The sequence below is a fragment of the Pseudophryne corroboree genome, chromosome 6, assembly GCF_028390025.1.
Source record: "Pseudophryne corroboree isolate aPseCor3 chromosome 6, aPseCor3.hap2, whole genome shotgun sequence".
Classification (NCBI taxonomy): Eukaryota; Metazoa; Chordata; class Amphibia; order Anura; family Myobatrachidae; genus Pseudophryne; species Pseudophryne corroboree.
The window spans coordinates 578,477,478-578,496,674 of record NC_086449.1 but is presented as its reverse complement, the minus strand read 5'-3'; the positions used below and the strand labels follow the sequence as shown (position 1 = coordinate 578,496,674).

Sequence of the window (19,197 nt, the reverse complement as noted above, 5' to 3'; positions counted from 1 at the left end):
TATTATTCCACTCTTTTTGTGGTACCGAAGCCGGATGGCTCGGTAAGGCCTATTCTAAATCTGAAGTCCTTGAACCTGTACATAAAGAAGTCCAAGTTCAAGATGGAGTCACTCAGAGCAGTGATAGCGAACCTGGAAGAAGGGGACTTTATGGTATCCTTGGACATCAAGGATGCGTATCTCCACGTTCCAATTACCCCTCACACCAGGGGTACCTCAGGTTCGTTGTACAAAACTGTCACTATCAGTTTCAGACGCTGCCGTTTGGTTTGTCCACGGCACCTCGGGTCTTTACAAAGGTAATGGCCGAGATAATATTTCTTCTTCGAAGAAAAGGCGTATTAATTATCCCATACTTGGACGATCTCCTAATAAGGGCAAGGTCCAGAGAACAGCTAGAGATGGGTTTAGCACTATCTCAAGAGGTGCTAAAGCAGCACGGATGGATTCTGAATATTCCAAAATCCCAATTAATGCCGACAACTCGTCTGCTGTTCCTGGGGATGATTCTGGACACAGTTCAGAAAAAGGTTTTTCTTCCCGAAGAAAAAGCCAAGGAGTTATCTGACCTGGTCAGGAACCTCCTAAAACCAGGAAAGGTGTCTGTACATCAATGCACAAGAGTCCTGGGAAAAAATGGTAGCTTCTTACGAAGCAATCCCTTTCGGCAGATTCCATGCAAAGGGATCTGTTGGACAAATGGTCAGGGTCGCATCTTCAGATGCACCTGCGGATAACCCTGTCGCCGAGGACAAGGGTATCCCTTCTGTGGTGGTTGCAGGAGGCTCATCTATTGGAGGGCCGCAGATTCGGCATGCAGGATTGGATCCTGGTGACCACGGAGGCCAGCCTGAGAGGCTGGGGAGCAGTCACACAGGGAAGAAATTTCCAGGGAGTGTGGTCGAGCCTGAAAAAGTCTCTTCACATAAGCATTCTGGAACTAAGAGCAATCTACAATGCTCTAAGCCAGGCGGAACCTCTGCTTCAAGGAAGACCGGTGTTGATCCAGTCGGACAACATCACGGCAGTCGCCCATGTAAACAGACAGGGCGGCACAAGAAGCAGGAGGGCAATGGCAGAAGCTGCCAGGATCCTTCGCTGGGCGGAGAATCACGTGATAGCACTGTCAGCAGTATTCATCCCGGGCGTGGACAACTGGGAAGCAGACTTCCTCAGCAGACACGACCTTCACCCGGGAGAGTGGGGACTTCATCCAGAAGTTTTCCACATGCTATTAAACCGTTGGGTAAAACCAATGGTGGACATGATGGCGTCTCGCCTCAACAAAACACTGGACAGGTATTGCGCCAGGTCAAGAGATCCGCAGGCAATAGCTGTGGACGCGCTGGTAACACCTTGGGTGTACCAGTCGGTATATGTGTTTCCTCCTCTGCCTCTCATACCAAAGGTATTGAGGATTATACGGCAAAGAGGAGTAAGACTAGTGGCTCCGGATTGGCCAAGAAGGACTTGGTACCCGGAACTTCAAGAGATGGTCACGGACGATCCGTGGCCTCTACTTCTGAGAAGGGACCTGCTTCAGCAGGGTACTTGTCTTTTTCAAGAATTACCGCGGCTGCGTTTGACGGCATGGCGTTTGAATGCCAGATCCTAAAAGGAAAAGGCATTCCAGAAGAAGTCATTCCTACCTTGATAAAGGCAAGGAAGGAAGTCACCGCGAAGCATTATCGCCGTATTTGGCGAAAATATGTTGCGTGGTGCGAGCAGCGGAGTGCTCCGATGGAGGAATTTCAACTGGGTCGTTTTCCTACATTTCCTGCAATCAGGATTGTCTATGGGTCTCAAATTGGGATCTATTAAGGTTCAAATTTCGGCCCTATCAATATTCTTCCAAAAAGAATTGGCCTCAGTCCCTGAGGTCCAGATTTTTATCAAAGGAGTACTGCATATACAGCCTCCTGTGGTGCCTAAGGTGGCACCGTGGGATCTAAATGTAGTTTTAGATTTCCTCAAATCCAATTGGTTTGAACCACTAAAGAATGTGGATTTGAAATATCTCACATGGAAAGTGACTATGTTACTGGCCCTGGCTTCGGCCGGGAGAGTATCTGAACTGGCGGCTTTGTTTTATAAAAGCCCTTATTTAATTTTCCATTCGACATAGGGCAGAGCTGCGGACGCGTCCGCATTTTCTCCCTAAGGTGGTATCAGCGTTTCACCTGAACCAGCCTATTGTAGTGCCTGCGGCTACAGACGACTTGAAGGACTCCAAGTTGTTGGACGTTGTCAGAGCCTTAAAAATATACATTTAAAGGACGGCTGGAGTCAGAAAATCTGACTCGCTGTTTATACTGTATGCACCCAACAAGTTGGGTGCACCTGCTTCTAAGCAGTCGATTGCTCGTTGGATTTGTAACAAAATTCAACTTGTACATTCTGTGGCAGGCCTGCCACAGCCTAAATCTGTTAAGGCCCATTCCGCAAGGAAGGTGGGCTCATCTTGGGCGGCTGCCCGAGGGGTCTCGGCATTACAACTCTGCCGAGCAGCTACGTGGTCAGGGGAGAACACGTTTGTAAATTTTTACAAATTTGATACCCTGGCAAAGGAGGACCTGGAGTTCTCTCATTCGGTGCTGCAGAGTCATCCGCACTCTCCCGCCCGTTTGGGAGCTTTGGTATAATCCCCATGGTCCTTTCAGGAACCCCAGCATCCACTTAGGACGATAGAGAAAATAAGAATTTACTTACCGATAATTCTATTTCTCGGAGTCCGTAGTGGATGCTGGGCGCCCATCCCAAGTGCGGATTATCTGCAATACTTGTACATAGTTATTGTTAACTAATTCGGGTTATTGTTTAGGAAGCCATCTTTCAGAGGCTCCTCTGTTATCATACTGTTAACTGGGTTTAGATCACAAGTTGTACGGTGTGATTGGTGTGGCTGGTATGAGTCTTACCCGGGATTCAAAATCCTCCCTTATTGTGTACGCTCGTCCGGGCACAGTACCTAACTGGAGTCTGGAGGAGGGTCATAGGGGGAGGAGCCAGTACACACCACCTGACCTGTAAAAGCTTTACTTTTGTGCCCTGTCTCCTGCGGAGCCGCTATTCCCCATGGTCCTTTCAGGAACCCCAGCATCCACTACGGACTCCGAGAAATAGAATTATCGGTAAGTAAATTCTTATTTTTACTAACTCGTCTCAATAAAGAGTTTGCGGTAAAGTGGTTCATATAGTTGAATCGATTACAAGTCTTGTTTTCTTTTTTCCGGAAGTGATGCCCATGGTGGAACGCACAATGGAATGCAAATGGCGACCGGTGACTTCTGATTCTACTTGGGAGCACGGTGATGGCCGGGAAGGCGCGCGTTTAGAGAGGAGTGGATTGTGATCATGTTCAAGATATGGACTATGGGAACTACTGAGGGAAATATGTGTTTTAGAATAATTTGGTACTCCATGTCTGGAATTAGGATTGCTTGAAATTAAATTATGCTAATGAGGGCAGGGGTATTTGTACTAGTCTAGACCATACTCCCATTAGCCTTGAAAAAGACACCGTTAGGTGCTGAAACGCATTGGACAAGGAGAGAGACTGGGAGACCAGGACCTTCACCAGGCTGACAGCATTTTCATCCAGGGACACCTGATTGTTTTACCATCTATGCGCTTTTGTCTACTTTGCTTGTAGACAAAATCAACTGACGAGATTCCAATTTACCCCATTTTTGTTTTATGACTGTTGTTATTTTTTCTGATCATATAAATTTATAGCGTATACAGCAAAAATTAAAGAAAAAACAAAATAGAAGTTTATATATGACAAAATGGAATTTGAGAAAAACAAACATTCTCAAACATCATACAAGCAAAGCGTACAGCAAAGAATAAAGAAAACTAAATATAACAAAGAGAAAGTTATCAACAGTGATAATTTCCCAGGAGTTAAGTATGGGAAATAAAAATAACAGAAAGTATGGGAAACATACAACAAGAATAGGGGGGTAGGGGGAGCTGGGGGGATGATTAAGGGGGAACAAAGGGTTATATAGATGAGGGGAAAGAAGAAAGCAGAGCGGCAGAGAGGTAAGATAGTGACTATATGTTGTTTTTAATACATTTCATTACACTATTGGAAGCATATTCTTCTTCTGATTTGTTTGAGGAAACAATGTATGCAAGCCATTAATGAGAGAAGGTATATGAGAATCATCCCCCTCATCTTTCCATTATTGAATACTTCATTGACTACTTTATATTGTAGACCATCATACTCGGTAGGAGTCCACACAAAGAGACTGCTGACAGCATATAATATATTGTATATCAGAATTATGCTATGTTGTTTTATGTTCTGAGTTTCAAGAATTTACCTGAATGGTTGATCAATTCTGTGTAAAGAGAGAAATTGCTCAGCACCTGATGACTTGGTGATATTTTATTGTATTTGACAAAAGCATGGGGCTACTTTTGTTTCTCCCCTTAGCTCTTTGTTCTCGAGTATTTTAGTACAATATCTAATTTCATTTGTTATCTTTAAACCTGTTCCTCTTCGGGACCAAAACATCAACCCAACAATTTATTTCCACTGTTACTTATCCCCATCCCCTTTTTTCCTAACATATTATACTAACAAGAACAGAAGCTTTAGAGAGCATGGTTGGTGTAGTAGATAGCATTACTGCCTCACTGCCATGAGGTCATGAGCTGAATTTCTAACCAAGTCAATATATTTTGTGAAGTTTGTATGTTCTTCAATGTTTAAATGGATTTCCTCTCTGTACTCCGGGTTTTCTCCCACCCTCCAAAAATATGCAAATAAGTTTATTGGCTTCTGATAAAAAATGAATCTAGATGTGTATGTGTGTGATGTAGAATGTAGATTGTAAGCTCCATTTAGGCAGGAATTGATGAGAATGACAGAAATATTCTCCATAAAGTGCCTTAAAAAAAACCTTATGGTAATTAGCCACACTTTTTTTTTTTTTTACTGGAAATCCATCTATGAATCATTTCTTATAATTGCATTTGGAATTTCCTTATTGGACTTCATGATTGAGTTACTTATTATCAAGGTATTTTAATACCCGTGAATAATTACTTCTTCCAACTTCAGGTTTACATTTACAGAAATCCATTTCTACACTTATTTTCATTACTTAATACCTACATCATTGATCAGTGGTTCCCCGACTCTCAGTTCTCGGGACCCCAAACAGTTCACGTTTTCCAGGTCACCTGTGAATCTTTAAATTGTGACAGTTGGTAACACACCTGTGTCCAGCCACAGCATGTGCTTCGGAAGCATTTAGGGGTCCTGAGGACTAGGAAAGAGAAACCACAGGTGTGCTTCCAACTGTCATAATTTAAAGATCCACAGGTGACCTGGAAAAAAAGTGAACTGTTGGGGAGTTGTCATAGATGATAAGTCTTCTAATATGGAAAATCAGACTTAAAAAAACACAAAAAAAACCCTTCTACTATTTTTTCTTAGATATGTTTTTCTTTTGTGTACTCCTTGAGTACATTGACTGTATAACTGTGTCTGTTTATTTGTAACTAGATTTTACATTTTTTTAGACTAGTGTCAAGACTTTTATTCAATAGTTTTCACTTTTTCATTTATATTGTATCTCACAGGCAATTCAGTAGTGGCACAGCGTGTACAGCATTGAATAATTCTAATCCTCCTACTGTGAATTATTTAATTTTTCAAAATCCAGATGGGTTGTATCTTTTTCTATTCACATTTGTTTTCCAAATGTACTGTCTTCTGATCATTTATGTGACTGCCCCATATAAACCAGTCTAATCTTATGTAGTGTTTTATTAAATGTACTGCTAATTAATTGTTTGCATAAATTTTTCTGTACCAATAGGTAAATGGAAACCCAATTATAGATTATTTTATTTTACATTCTAATGGTATTTGAATAACATTTTAATTTAGATATGGATTTACACTGTATTGTAACTAATTTGCTATAATTGAGCCTATTTCACAGTGTTTACAAATGGGGTGTTTTAATGAAATACAAACATACACTTTTCTCAATCCTTTTATTTATATAAAAAGAAATACATCTATAAATACAGTATATAATCTGGCACTGTGCAAGCATAGCATTTAGTCACATCAATCCTTACCCTAATGGAGTGAACCAGTTACTTGTCCTAGTACAGCCAAACCATGACTTATTTTACTTGGAAGCCAGTTATCCTTTCCGAAAGTTTTTGGAGTAAGGGCGGAATCCAGAGCACCCGAATAAGACCCGTAGGAAGATAAAACATACAAGCTCAATGAACATTCAGGAGGAGCTCATGTGGCCAGCATGAGAACATAGCACAGTGCTTATAATCATATATAAGCTCCCAGCCTTCTGCCACAGTGCTTCCCCAAAAGTACATTATAGGACATTGGTTGTTCCTGCATGCTATCATCCCTTACACAAGCATTTGCATAAGATGTGCGTGCAGCAGTTCACATATATGATTTTATTATTTGAAACCTGGAGAGTGCGACTTAACCAGGTAAATCAGCTTATCGGTGTTTCAGCTTCACCCTGGCTCTCCTGCAAACCAGGATATTTGCCATCAGAGTTGCCAGCTTTCTCCATGTGTCCTGCAAGGAAGTTCCTAGTTTGTGGGTAACATAATTTCATCCTTTTTTGTTCTTGGATCCTATCTCCGCTAATTGCCTTCTAATTCTCTACTGATATTTTTTAACTACAATAATGTATTTCCACAAGATGTTGGTGAAAATGTGGAGCATATTTTCAGAACTTATGATATACCTTTCCTAAGAATGTACTTCTTGTGCTACCTGTGGTAATAAGCTTACTCAATTTCCTAGCAATTATCTATCTATCTATCTATCTATCTATCTATCTATCTATCTATCTATCTATCTATCTATCCGTCTCTGTCTGTCTGTCTGTCTGTCTGTCTGTCTGTCTGTCTGTCTGTCCGTCCGTCCATCCCGTCCGTCCATCCATCCGTCCATCCATCCATGCATCCGTCCGTCCATCCATCCATGCATCCATCCATGCATGCATGCATGCATGCATCCATCCATCCATCCATCCATCCATCCATCCATCCATCCATCCATCCATATCTCTCTCTCTTCGCCATTATATAAAGCAGCTTGTTGTCATTTATTTATCACCCAAGAATATGTATATAAAACTCAACAAGTTCTTTGAATCAGAAAAGATTTACTCACTCCTTACAGCTTGTACTGTATTACTAAAGTAAATGAGTAGTTCCCCTGACACCAGCTAATTGTGTAATATAGTTCTGCATAGCTGTGTTTGCTTGCGCAGATACGCTTCTTTGTCTATCTTGTCACTTGAATCTCCTGATCAGTATCTATGCATCTATGGCTGTATAATTCTCACATGAGTGCTGTTTGATCTGCACTGGACCTGCCTATTACAAATAAGTGATATTACATTTGTGTAACACAATGCATGACAAATACATTTCAGTAGTCTCAGAAGGATGCAACTAAAATATATTGATAATAGATATCACTTTCATTTCATTTTTTGTGATTACCAAAAAAATAAGTTGTTGACCATGACTTAAAAAAACAAAGTTGATTTTATCATCTGTATAATGTCTACTAATGTTATGTTACATTCCGGCGCCTGTGATCAGACCTATATCATTCGGCTTCTCAGCTGCACTGGAAGGTTGCCTTCGCTTTACTTTAGGTTCATTTTCTCTTTTATTCCCCAATCTAACATATACTCCTACAAAATACAAAGTCCTGTATTCATTTGGATATAGATAAAATATTCACGTTACTACATTACTTTTACTTTAAGTATCGGTGAGATATGCAAATTTTTCTATCTTGAGACAGAGGATCATTTAGATTTCCGATCTACGCTTGTGACTGTGACCAAATATAACACCAACAAATGTCCTAGTGATCTATGCCACATAAATCCAAAAATAGTTACATTTTATTTACGTTGCACTTGTTGAGTGATGGAAATAAAAACATCACTAAACGGTACAGTCCACCGCAGACACACCGGCATATGCAGGCAGGGTGTGTTCGGGTCTGAATCGACGTTTCAGGTGCGAACTCTTCCTCAGGAAAGCTATCCCCACAGTCCGGGTCTGGGTGTTGGTGCTAATTGCAGGCGACACCAATAATACACGTTTGAGTATTACATCAAGGGTGTCATTCTCGCTCGGTGAGATGAGGTAATCACTCCAATAATTACAGCTATGTGAGTATTACAAATGACAAAGGTAATTTGTCAATGAGTTTACAGACACAAGTGACTTGGTTAATTATGGTGATATGTGTCATCTAATGACAATGAGACGAATGCAACGATTTATAAAACAGAGCCACTTCTTGCAGGTTTTCTTCCACCTTTTATTGTTTAATATGTTTTAGAGTACAGTAAGGTTTAAATCATTTCACTTTAAAGAAGCCATGACTTCTGTTTATTAATCCCCAAGATGTAAACTTGTCTTAACCATGACATTATTTATATTAGGGATGTGATATGTTTATGTGATGTATGTAGTAATAGGTATATTATTTAATGTAAGCCGCACGTTCATTTGCAGCTTTTAAAAGGTTCTTCTACATTAGGATCAGTGAATATTAACATTACGGTGATGTTATATATTTGTGTTTTTGTTCTGTTTTTTTTTTTTAAAGCAGAAATCCGTAAAATAAATAGAAATGCCTAACCCAGAGCAGCAGATGGCATGTAGCTGGCAGAGAATAGGCAACGCTGCTGTCAGTGTTTATGTACTCCTTAACCAATGTTTAGCCATTATAGCTGTCAGGATTCACTTTGTTCTTAGTCCAGCATACGTTTTACACATGACATTGTTGCGCTTAGTTTTTCACATAAATCCTTCAATTTCTTTGTGGATGCAAGCCATCAAAATAGGGTTCCGCTAATTATCAGAGATCCAGTAGGTTATATATAGGTTTCTTGGAATAATGTCACACTGACCATTGCAATGGCTCCAAGTTAAGAAAAGCGAGAGCTGCTGTATTATATTATATTCTGTATTATCTTTATAGTTGCTTGTTTTAATTAGACCAAAGTAAAATTTATAGTATAAGCTTGTGTAGTGTCATATGCGACCCCCTGCTTGATGATGTAGAGCAGGCATTCCCAACCTCGGTCCTCAAGGCACACTAACAGTCCAAGTTTTAGTGACATCCAGGCTTCAGCACACATGGTTAAATCAAAATAACTGAGGAACTAATGAAGTCACCTGTGCTCAAGCATGGATATCAGTAAAACCAGGACTGATGCCTGATGTAGATGAACAAATACTAGATGATGTTACTAGATGATTATATGCTCATAAGCATACTTGCCTACCTGACCCTCTCCATGTGGGAGAAAATGCTCTGTTCCTGGACTTTCCTGGTAATGTATGATTTCCATCACCTGTGGTGAGCTAGTTAATTGATAAGAAAGGTGTTTCACCACAGATGATGGCAATCATACATTACCAGGAAAGTCCAGGAACAGAGCATTTTCTCCCTCATGGAGAGGGTCAGGTAGGCAAGTATGCTTATGAGCCAGCACTGAGGGTACATAAGCAATGTGCTGCCACTGTCACTATCTATAATAATTATTGCTTTATAGGCGGGAGATTCTTGTGCACCCACAATTGTTAACAACGTTTCCTCCTCCGCCTCTAATGGGTATGCTCAGGACACGTTAAGGTAGGTAATGGGGGAAGTGGATGTTCCTGAGCGAGTCACTTGTGTAGCCGGGTCCCTTTGGCAGCGCCTCCCTGCTCTCCCCCTATTGGTGTGACTGGGGGTGAGGGCTGATTAAGGGAGTGATAGGGGAGGACCCTGTGCACACATGAGCTACACATCCAGGTGCTGCGCCCAATTCCTACACATCCCACTCGTCGCCCTCCTCCCAGTCCCCGTCGCCCTTTCTACCTGTCGGAGACTGGCACTGACTGCCTGACGGCACCCAACAGGAGCCCCGGATCAATCTGCCATCCACTCAGCGGAACAGCCCGGTGCAAGCGCAGGGAGATAAGTTACCCCCAGCCTGTACCAGGAACTGACCATCGCCTGCAGGTGGCGAGCCTTGGTGTGCCCGCCCAGTACAGGGCACGTACCCCAGGCACAGGCTGCGCTGCACGGGGCAGGGGCGATGTCACCGGTGTGACCGAGGGGCAGTCACACAAATCACACTCAGGAATACCCATTCCGGAATAGGAGAACCCACTCCACACCTGGCACCGAGTGCCCTGCGGGTAATGCCCAGCCTCTGCCTCCTATAACCTGCCCCAGGGGCAGCACCATGTTCCTGCCTCCCACTAGGAAAGGCTTCTCCATTGAGGCTCTGGTAGGTCCAGACCGAAGCCCAGAGGAGCCCCTCAGACCCACGGCGATAAAGTACCCCGAGCCTGTGCCCGGCCTGCCACCTGCCCAGCTCCGCCACGGGATCCGGCTCCTGGGGGCCCCAGAGCTGCTATTCCCGGAGCCAGCAGCGAATGCTTATGGACACGGTCTAGGGATCCCACAGCACCGAATCCTCCACCGGGACCCGCTCAGCTTCTGCCCCTGGATCCTGCGGCACCGGCTGCCCGGTGAGTGGGGAGCTGCATACGATGCATATTATGCTATATGTGTGTCTTGTACAGTGTCAGTGCGGTCTCCGTGTGCCCAGCACAGGCAGTGCCCGCTGTCCCGCTGACCAGTCTGATCCCTGCACTCCCCCAGCATTGCAGCACATGACACTTCCACAGATCCTATCCTGCAATTGTCAGCAGCTTGTTCCTTGTGATAATTAACTGAGATTTTAATATGTATTAACCTACCAGGAGAACCCTGTTTCCCTCAGTCACACGTTTTACTTTTTAATTAACACACTTAAAATGTGCTCATTATTTCTATTACCACAGTTCAGGGTATCACATGCAGCATCTGACTACCTACATATCAGTCACATATATGTCACACAGCTGCCGCTATTACACCGGGGCAGACAGTGAAGAATATACCTAGTATTAACACTGACAACATATAACCAGAGCATCAGCTTTCTGCCAGGTATCAGGTAGCTGCAGCCCAGGCAATGCAGTACTGGATCGTGTCCAGGCTAATATGTATAGAGGGACAACAAATCCGACTTTTATTTATTTATAGAATAAAAAAGTTTTCGTTTACGATGCATTAACGATTAGCATACAACATACTTGTGTACACCCCCGTGTTCTATGCTTGCTAGTTACTAATAGTATTATCGTGCACACTCCTCCTGTATGTATAACAGTCACTCAGAACATGGACCATATATAGAAATATAAGTGTTAACTACTGCAATGGTCATGATGATTAAAAAAATATATAATCGAGATATATATATATATATATATATATATATTTATTTCGTTAGGCATATAAATGTATTATTTCTTTCTTCCTGTTACTTATAATTGCAGCCAAACGTTAAAGGAGCCAGTTGTTAGCTCCATGTATTTAGTTAATTAATTGCGTATAAATTATATTGACATTCTAAATTATATTATAACGTGTTTTGTATTTTAAAATAGTTTACAGTACCAAAATTACAAAAACAAACAAACAAACAAACAAACAAACAAACAAACAAAAAAGCAGACTTCAATTAAAAATCAATTTAGACACATTTAGTTTACGGGAATAAACAATATTGTGGTCACATTAAGTAGATTGCTATGCTGCAGGAGTTAACTAAACAAACTCTTTTGGAAAACTTTCGAAAATGAACAATGCATTGTGATTTCATTATTTCCAGACGATGGGAATCTAGAGGAGAGGGGTGTGAGGTGCCAGACACAGAATTTCTCATTCCTACAGCTTCTACAATAAAAACACGGCACAGATATTATGCGGCTAAAGTAACAGTGTCACATTAATATCGAGTTTATACAGTACACTTTTGTATTTTCTACAACCAATTTACAAAAATGTGTTGCTTTATTGTATATAGTGTGTCACAGATGTTAAATACTCAAGTGACTAAAACACAATCTTGCCCAGATTTATCTATCTATCTATCTATCTATCTATCTATCTATCTATCTATCTATCTATCTATCTATCTATCTATCTATCTATCTATCTATCTATCTATCTATCTATCTCTATGTATATATGTGTGTGTGTGTGTGTGTGTGTGTCTGTCTATCTATCTATCTATCTATCTATCTATCTATCTATCTATCTATCTATCTATCTATCTATCTATCTATATATATCTGCTTTATAACAAAACCATCATCAGGGATAACAGTGTGTTTGTGTGTGTGTATATGTCTATACAAACATGTGTATACATACTGTATAAACACACCCAATATTAAAAGCACAAATGTAAAATTGTCTGACTTATGTAATAGAGTCACCATAGTTTCTAAAACGACTTTAATTTAATGGACTACCGATAAAGGCCGTCGAACTAAAAACATACACAAGTTAATTATACCAATGTTTTTAAACCCACTAAATGTCAAAAATAATAATAATAATAATAATAATAATAATTATAATAATAATTCGTTATGTAGCACTTTTTTACAGAAAAGACTCAAAATCCTTTGCATTATTGCAGAGGGTGAGGGAGCCATCTTGGGTGCGCTAAATTCCTTATCAAGTAATCAATCACATCAGTCCGTGCCCCATTGGCACTTACAGTCTAAATTCCCTACCGGCTACCCACATACACACACACACACAGGCTAAAGTTAATGTCATCAGAAGCCAATTAACCTACCAGTATTGTTTAGGACTGTGGGAGGAAACTGGAGCTCCAGGAATAAGCCCACACAAATACGGAGAAAATATACATACCCCACATATATAAGGCCCTGGTTGGAATCTAACCCATGACCCCAGCACTGTGAGGCAGCAATGCTGACCACTTTATCATTTCTATATTTGTTCTGTTGTGCAGTTTTAAGAAGAGCTCAGTTCTATGTATACTTTGCATAGAAAAGTTTGCAAATAAACATAAATGTTTAATAGGAGATCCTTAAAGCTGTTTGTAAGCATTGACATTGTTAAAAACAAAATAATATAACTAATTATAATAATTTTATTATTATTATTATTATTATTATTATTATTATTATTATTATTATCTTTCCTTAATAAAGCACATACATAGTAGACAGCACTATAGACTGAGGAGACCATGACACAAATAAATTGCATTCAGTGACATGGAATTGAAAGATGGTCATGCTAAATTATTTAACAATCCAAGTGGTGTGAGGAGCAATTATACATCAGGTATTATTAGAACCACTCCCCATTATACAGTCACACACAGCATACAACATGTCTATATACATACATTATACACCGTAGGTTACTTCAAAGAAAACGGTAGTTTGAAATTTGCAAAAAAAAAAAAAGATAATAATAATAATTAAGTCTGTATTTAAAATGAACCCGTTTTTCAATCATTATTTTCTGATCATGAAAAAAAATGTGGCTAACCTTTTGGATGTAATATATGTTTAGAAATGATGATGCTACAAAAGTTTTCTATGTAGCATTTCTCAATTTTCCTTAATGCGTTGTGTTTGAGCATAATTAATAGTAACGATAGCTGCGCTTTCACTACAGGCATGGAATATATATATATATATATATATATATATACATATAATATAAAAAACAAAACGGGATTTAATGAAGAATTAATTGGATCAGTGCACAGGAGAGAAATCAAAATAACAAATAATAATACGTCTCACAGACGCACTCAAAACGCAGCCACCATGAAGACCAGTAAAATCAGAAGTACACCCATGAGCATTTGAAGTTACAAACAAGAGGGAGAAACAGCAATTCAACAATAATGGGCAAACTCCAATATCAGAATTAGAGTAAACACATATCAATTATATTCTAACATATATATCAACACTATCCAAATCCAGGTTAATGTAATTTAAAATGCTTTGAAATTGTAAGCTTGCGAGCAGGGCCTTCCTACCTCTATGACTGTTTGTTATTTCCCAGTTTTGTCTTATCATTGTGTCCAGTTGTAAAGTGCAACAGAATTTGCTGCACTATACAAGAAACTGTTACTAAATAAAATAAATAAATAGATGACAACAAAGCTATCCCAATCATAAGCTACTTGTTGTCTCTAAATGTAGATGTGAATATATAATGTATAGGGTAATTAGCCTTAGCCACTTGTTTGTAACTAGAGATGTGCGGGTTCAGATTTACTCAGTTCTTAACGCCAAGACTAACTCAAGTTCAGAAGTATCCATATTTTTCTTATTTGCTATCCAAAACACGTGACATCTGAGAGCCAAGCAGATGCCATTTTGAGATCCGGGTAAATCCAAATCCGCACATCTCTATTTGTAACATATGCTACAAACTACCTATATATGCTGTGATTTTGACTGCCGGTTAGACCATCTGAGACCTAATTGGACACTAGTCTCAATGTGTATAGGCAGAAGCTGCCAATCTCATCTAATTGGGATGTATAAAATGTTGGGTGGCATGGGCGGTAAATGCTTCCTGACCAAACGCACATGATCATGTATGTGGCTATTATCAGCCTGTGCTAATGGTGCTTTATCAGTCCCGGTCACTCAGTTTATGCTCTGGTTGGCTTTATCTTTTACTTTTACCCACACAGGTGAATATATGTGTAAAGACATATCTGACAGAGATTCACCTGATCTTGTGGTAGGGCTAAATGTCCACAGTGAACTGTATTTTGGCACCCTAAGAAAGCAAAAGCTTATCTGAATTAAACCATAAGCTATAGTATAGGGAGAGATAACTGTTGTGCATGGGAATAGACACATTCTAGCTGCACAAACAATGATTCTCGATCAATAAATTGAGAGGGAAATATTACATAGATATATTAATTATAGGACAGTAGCATACATTTATAAAGAAAGACATCAACATATTTAAAAGTACAATTTATTTTCTCACCTTCAGAACTGTTTTCATTTGGAACAGAAACAAATCGTTGGGGTATGTATGTCACATTTCCCGTACAGTGATTATTATATTGTAATAACCAAGAGTAGTGGCATCATTGCTTCACTATCATCGAATGGAAGTTTTCTACATCTAATCAATAATATGGAATAACTGGAATCTTACTAGACATTAATCAGATAACTAGTATCACTGAATAGTAAGGACCTATTATATCTCATAGTCTTATAATTTACAGCAAATAACCTTTTCCTATCCTTTTAACAGTGTAAGGAGAGAGAGAGAGAGAGAGAGAGAGAGAGAGAGAGAGAGACACAGACAGACAGACAGACAGACAGATGGGGCTAGGAAAAATAAAAAGAGGCCACACTGAAACTCTGCAAAACCTTATTACTGATTTTTATTTAAATACATAGGTAAATATACGTGACTACATATCAGAGGACATACAGTCCTGTCTAAATGAATACTCCCATGATGTACTAAAATATTACCTTCACCAAGAGCGTGTAGATTTTATTCTAGACAATTTCTGAAAAGGGTTTTCTATAGCACTCAATAGGGAGACAGACAACAGACAAAGTAAAATGGAAACCAGCACAAGCGCGCTCTACATGTTACCAAAGTACACTGTGACAATTGATTGAAATGGCGGTGAGATCTATAAGCTACAATAGATGCATTTCATGTAACAAGTGATATATCTTGTAAATAATGAACAGGAAGAATCCGAACTGAAGCTAATACAGACTCTTCAGACTCTCCTTTTCTGCTGGAGGAGTGAGTGTGCTGCTTACTTTTCCAGGATTCTCATACTGAGATATATATATATATATATATATATATATATAGAAAGACAAAGCCGCTGTAGCTGTCTCTTTCATTTGCAATCCTTAGAGTTCCGCACGTCTCTCTCGTTGCTTTCATGGTTCCACTGGTTTGTGGTAGGGCACCCATGTATGTATGTATATATATATATATATATATATACATACAGTGTCGGACTGGGGCATGAAGGGCCCACCGGGGATATGCAGTGGTAGGGGCCCATGATTAGAGGTATGGCCAGCCTCCAAAGGGGGTGTGGCCAGCCACCACAGAGGTTTGGCTCACCATTATAGAGTACCTGGTCTGGACTCCTTGATAATTGATATAGTAATTAATGCTAGTGCATGCATGATAATGTGCCAGATTAATGACAGCAATGTACTGTAGAGAATACATCATAATCCTGTGCAGTATAAGGTAACATATGTATAATATATAATTCAAGTGCAGTCTAGAAACTGATCCCTAGAGGAGGAGGGCCCCCCAGGCAGTGGTGCCTACCGGTGGTTTCCCCTGTACCCCTGTGGGCCAGTCTGAGCCTGTGTGTGTGTGTTTGTGTGTGTGTATATATATATATATATATATATATATATAAACAGTTTTTATACAGTGCAGCATATTCCGTTGCGCTTATATATTTGTTTAACTTCTGCATACTTTAACCTAACTTTTAATATGCCTTACCCCTTTGTAACTTTAGGTAGATTAATGTACAGAATAATTTTTGTGTTTTTGAGCTGTACTATTACTTTTTGTATTTGCAGTTCCAAACATATGAACATTCTGTTTTATTTACTTTTTTGTTGTTTGAGTGGAGATGGTACTTTTATTAGGTAGCATTTTAATTCTTTTAATTTAGAAGTGCATTATATTTCTTCCTAGGAGAAAATCTGTCTGTCTCTCTCTCTCTCTCTCTCTCTATCGTTCTTCTCTATTTTCAGCACTAAAGTTTCCAATGCACTGATCATATCTAGTACCAAACTAAACCAGGTGTTCCATGCCTTTATCAATCTCTTAGTGCTATATATGGGATTCACACAATGTTCAGTGGCCTAGAAACTGTTTTGATGGTTCTTAGCTGTTATCAACAGTGGGGGTTGACAAATTGTCTTGCCGTGCAAACATATCTGTTTTTTTTTATGGTTCTTCCATATGGGACCAGTGAATAAGACCTACAGTAGGCCTGTCCATCAACTGTATATCTGGAAGGGATTATTAAAGATCAATACAAAGCACAAGTTAGAGCAGTATATAACTATATAGAGGGAAAATCCATATCTTTTTCAATATTTTGAATATCTGTCAATTGAATTATATATTTCAGATCTTTTACTGACATCAAAAGCTCTGTTACTACTGCCAGGTCTATTCATTAATATCGTATTGTCAGCACTAACTGCACATATAACTGAGGACTATTAAAAAGTAGTACGAGCAGTGTGCTGACTGAAAAGTAGTACGAGAGCACTACGCTGAGTGAAAGTAGAATAGTTGGTGTAGTGGTTAGCATTACTGCCTCACAGCACTGAAGTCATGTGTTCATTTCTCTCAACGGTCCTAACTGTATGGAGTTTGTATATTCTCCCCCCTGTTTGTATTGGTTTCCTCCGGGTACTTCGCATTTATCCCGCACTCCAAAAGTATACTGGTAATTTAACTGACTCATGTCAAAAATGAACCCTAGTCTGTGTGTACATGTGACAGGGCATATAAAGTATAAACTCCACTGGGGCAGGGACTGATGTGAATGACTAAATATTCTCTGTAAAACGCCGCAGAATATGTGTGCGCTATGTAAATAATTGTTAAGTAATAAATAGTACGAGCAGTGTACCAAATGAAAAGTAGTACAATCATTGTGGTTTTGATCATACTGTATATTTTGAATATTACTTATCACTTTCTTACAGATCTTAGTACATACAGTATGTATCACCCTATTCCGTGCTTACACTGACCCCTCCTATGGGTTGGGGATGAAATCCCGGCAGTCGGGATCCCGGAGGTCAGAATACCAACACCGGGATCCCGGCCACCAGAATGCCGGCAGCAGGTAGAGCAGTAAAAGCCCCTTGTGGGCTCGCTACGCTCGCCGTGCTGCGGGCTCGGTGGCTTGCTGCGCTCACCACAGGTTCTATTCCCACTCTATGGGTGTCGAGTGGGAATAGTCCTGGCGCAGCTGTCAACATTCTCGGAGGGTGGGACCCCAGCGTCGGTATTCTGGCCGCCGGGAGCCCGACCGCCAAGATATTAACTACATCCCCCTCCTATGCTCTGTGCTCTTTTATTAAACCTGAAATTTAGGCCTTTTACCCACTGACATCAAAATTATATGTTTGACGTGTGTTTTTAAGCCAAGTATAAAGCATGCAACTGCATGATAACATAAAAGCTATTATATGTGTCCATTTGCGTTCTTTACTGCAGTTTGCATTTTGTTGTGTGACTTTCTCAATTTTGGTGCATTTAAAGCATGTCCCTCCTCTTAGAAAAAGTCCATTCATCCCCTTGGGAATGCATTTATTGATCAAGATTGTTAAACATTGTAAGCAATAGGGTTTGTAAGTCGTGTTTTAATGAAAGTTTAATTTAAAAATTTTTTTGGGGGTTTTATTTTTTGTAATGAAAATACTTTATTTAATTTAGATATCAATTCTGCCTTGAACACATATGTTATGTTATTTTAATACAACCATCCTGGAGTGGAACCCAGGTGAGAAATAGGGGACGTAACACAGCAAAACACATCATCATGGACTTGAACCAGCTGCTCATTGCCGTGACCTGTAGCATCAGGAAGCAAGGGGCAAGGCAAAAATAATACGATTCACCGCTAAGCTTGTTTTCAGGGGCCTAATTCTGAGTTGATCGCAGCAGGAACTTTGTTAGCAGTTGGGCAAAACCATGTGCACTGCAGGGGAGGCAGATATAACATGTGCAGAGAGAGTTAGATTTGGGTGGGGTGTATTCAATCTGCAATCTAAATTGCAGTGTAAGAATAAAGCAACCAGTATTTACCCTGCACAGAAACAAAATAATCCACCCAAATCTAACTCTCTCTGCACATGTTATATCTGCCCCCCCTGCAGTGCACATGGTTTTGCCCAACTGCTAACAAAGTTCCTGCTGCGATCAACTCAGAATTACCCCCCAAGCCCCCAGACCATCCACTTCACTGTGAGGCTGGTCTACTGAGACGGAATTCTGGGAGACTTTAAAATAAGTTGAGCATCGTCTCGGGGATATTTTGGGAGAGTAGGCAGCTATTGGTCTAACATATCGTTTGGGTCCCCAGACATAATTTTTTTAAAACTATAATAGTATATCATTTTAAAGGTATCGTGTGAATACCCAATAGCAGTTAGCAAGAATATCTTGTCTCGTAAATCCTAAACACATCCTGTTGTCAGACAGGAAGT

General features: G+C 39.9%; 1 protein-coding gene and 1 long non-coding RNA gene across 4 annotated transcripts in view; one reads left to right on the top strand and one right to left on the bottom strand.

Moving 5' to 3' along the window:
- The first annotated feature begins 9,855 nt into the window (after positions 1-9,855).
- The window catches only part of LOC134932989 (homeobox protein EMX1-like), a 90,758-nt gene continuing 81,416 nt past the window's right edge, over positions 9,856-19,197 (top strand). The window contains exon 1 of the mRNA XM_063927900.1: positions 9,856-10,569. Within this exon, the coding sequence (XP_063783970.1) occupies positions 10,281-10,569 (289 nt within the window). The 5' untranslated portion in view covers positions 9,856-10,280. The remainder of the gene's footprint in view (positions 10,570-19,197) is intronic.
- The window catches only part of LOC134932990 (uncharacterized), a 107,249-nt gene continuing 99,668 nt past the window's right edge, over positions 11,617-19,197 (bottom strand). For all 3 annotated transcript variants that reach the window (XR_010179549.1, XR_010179550.1, XR_010179551.1), the window contains one exon: positions 11,617-11,824. This is a non-coding gene — a long non-coding RNA (uncharacterized LOC134932990). The remainder of the gene's footprint in view (positions 11,825-19,197) is intronic.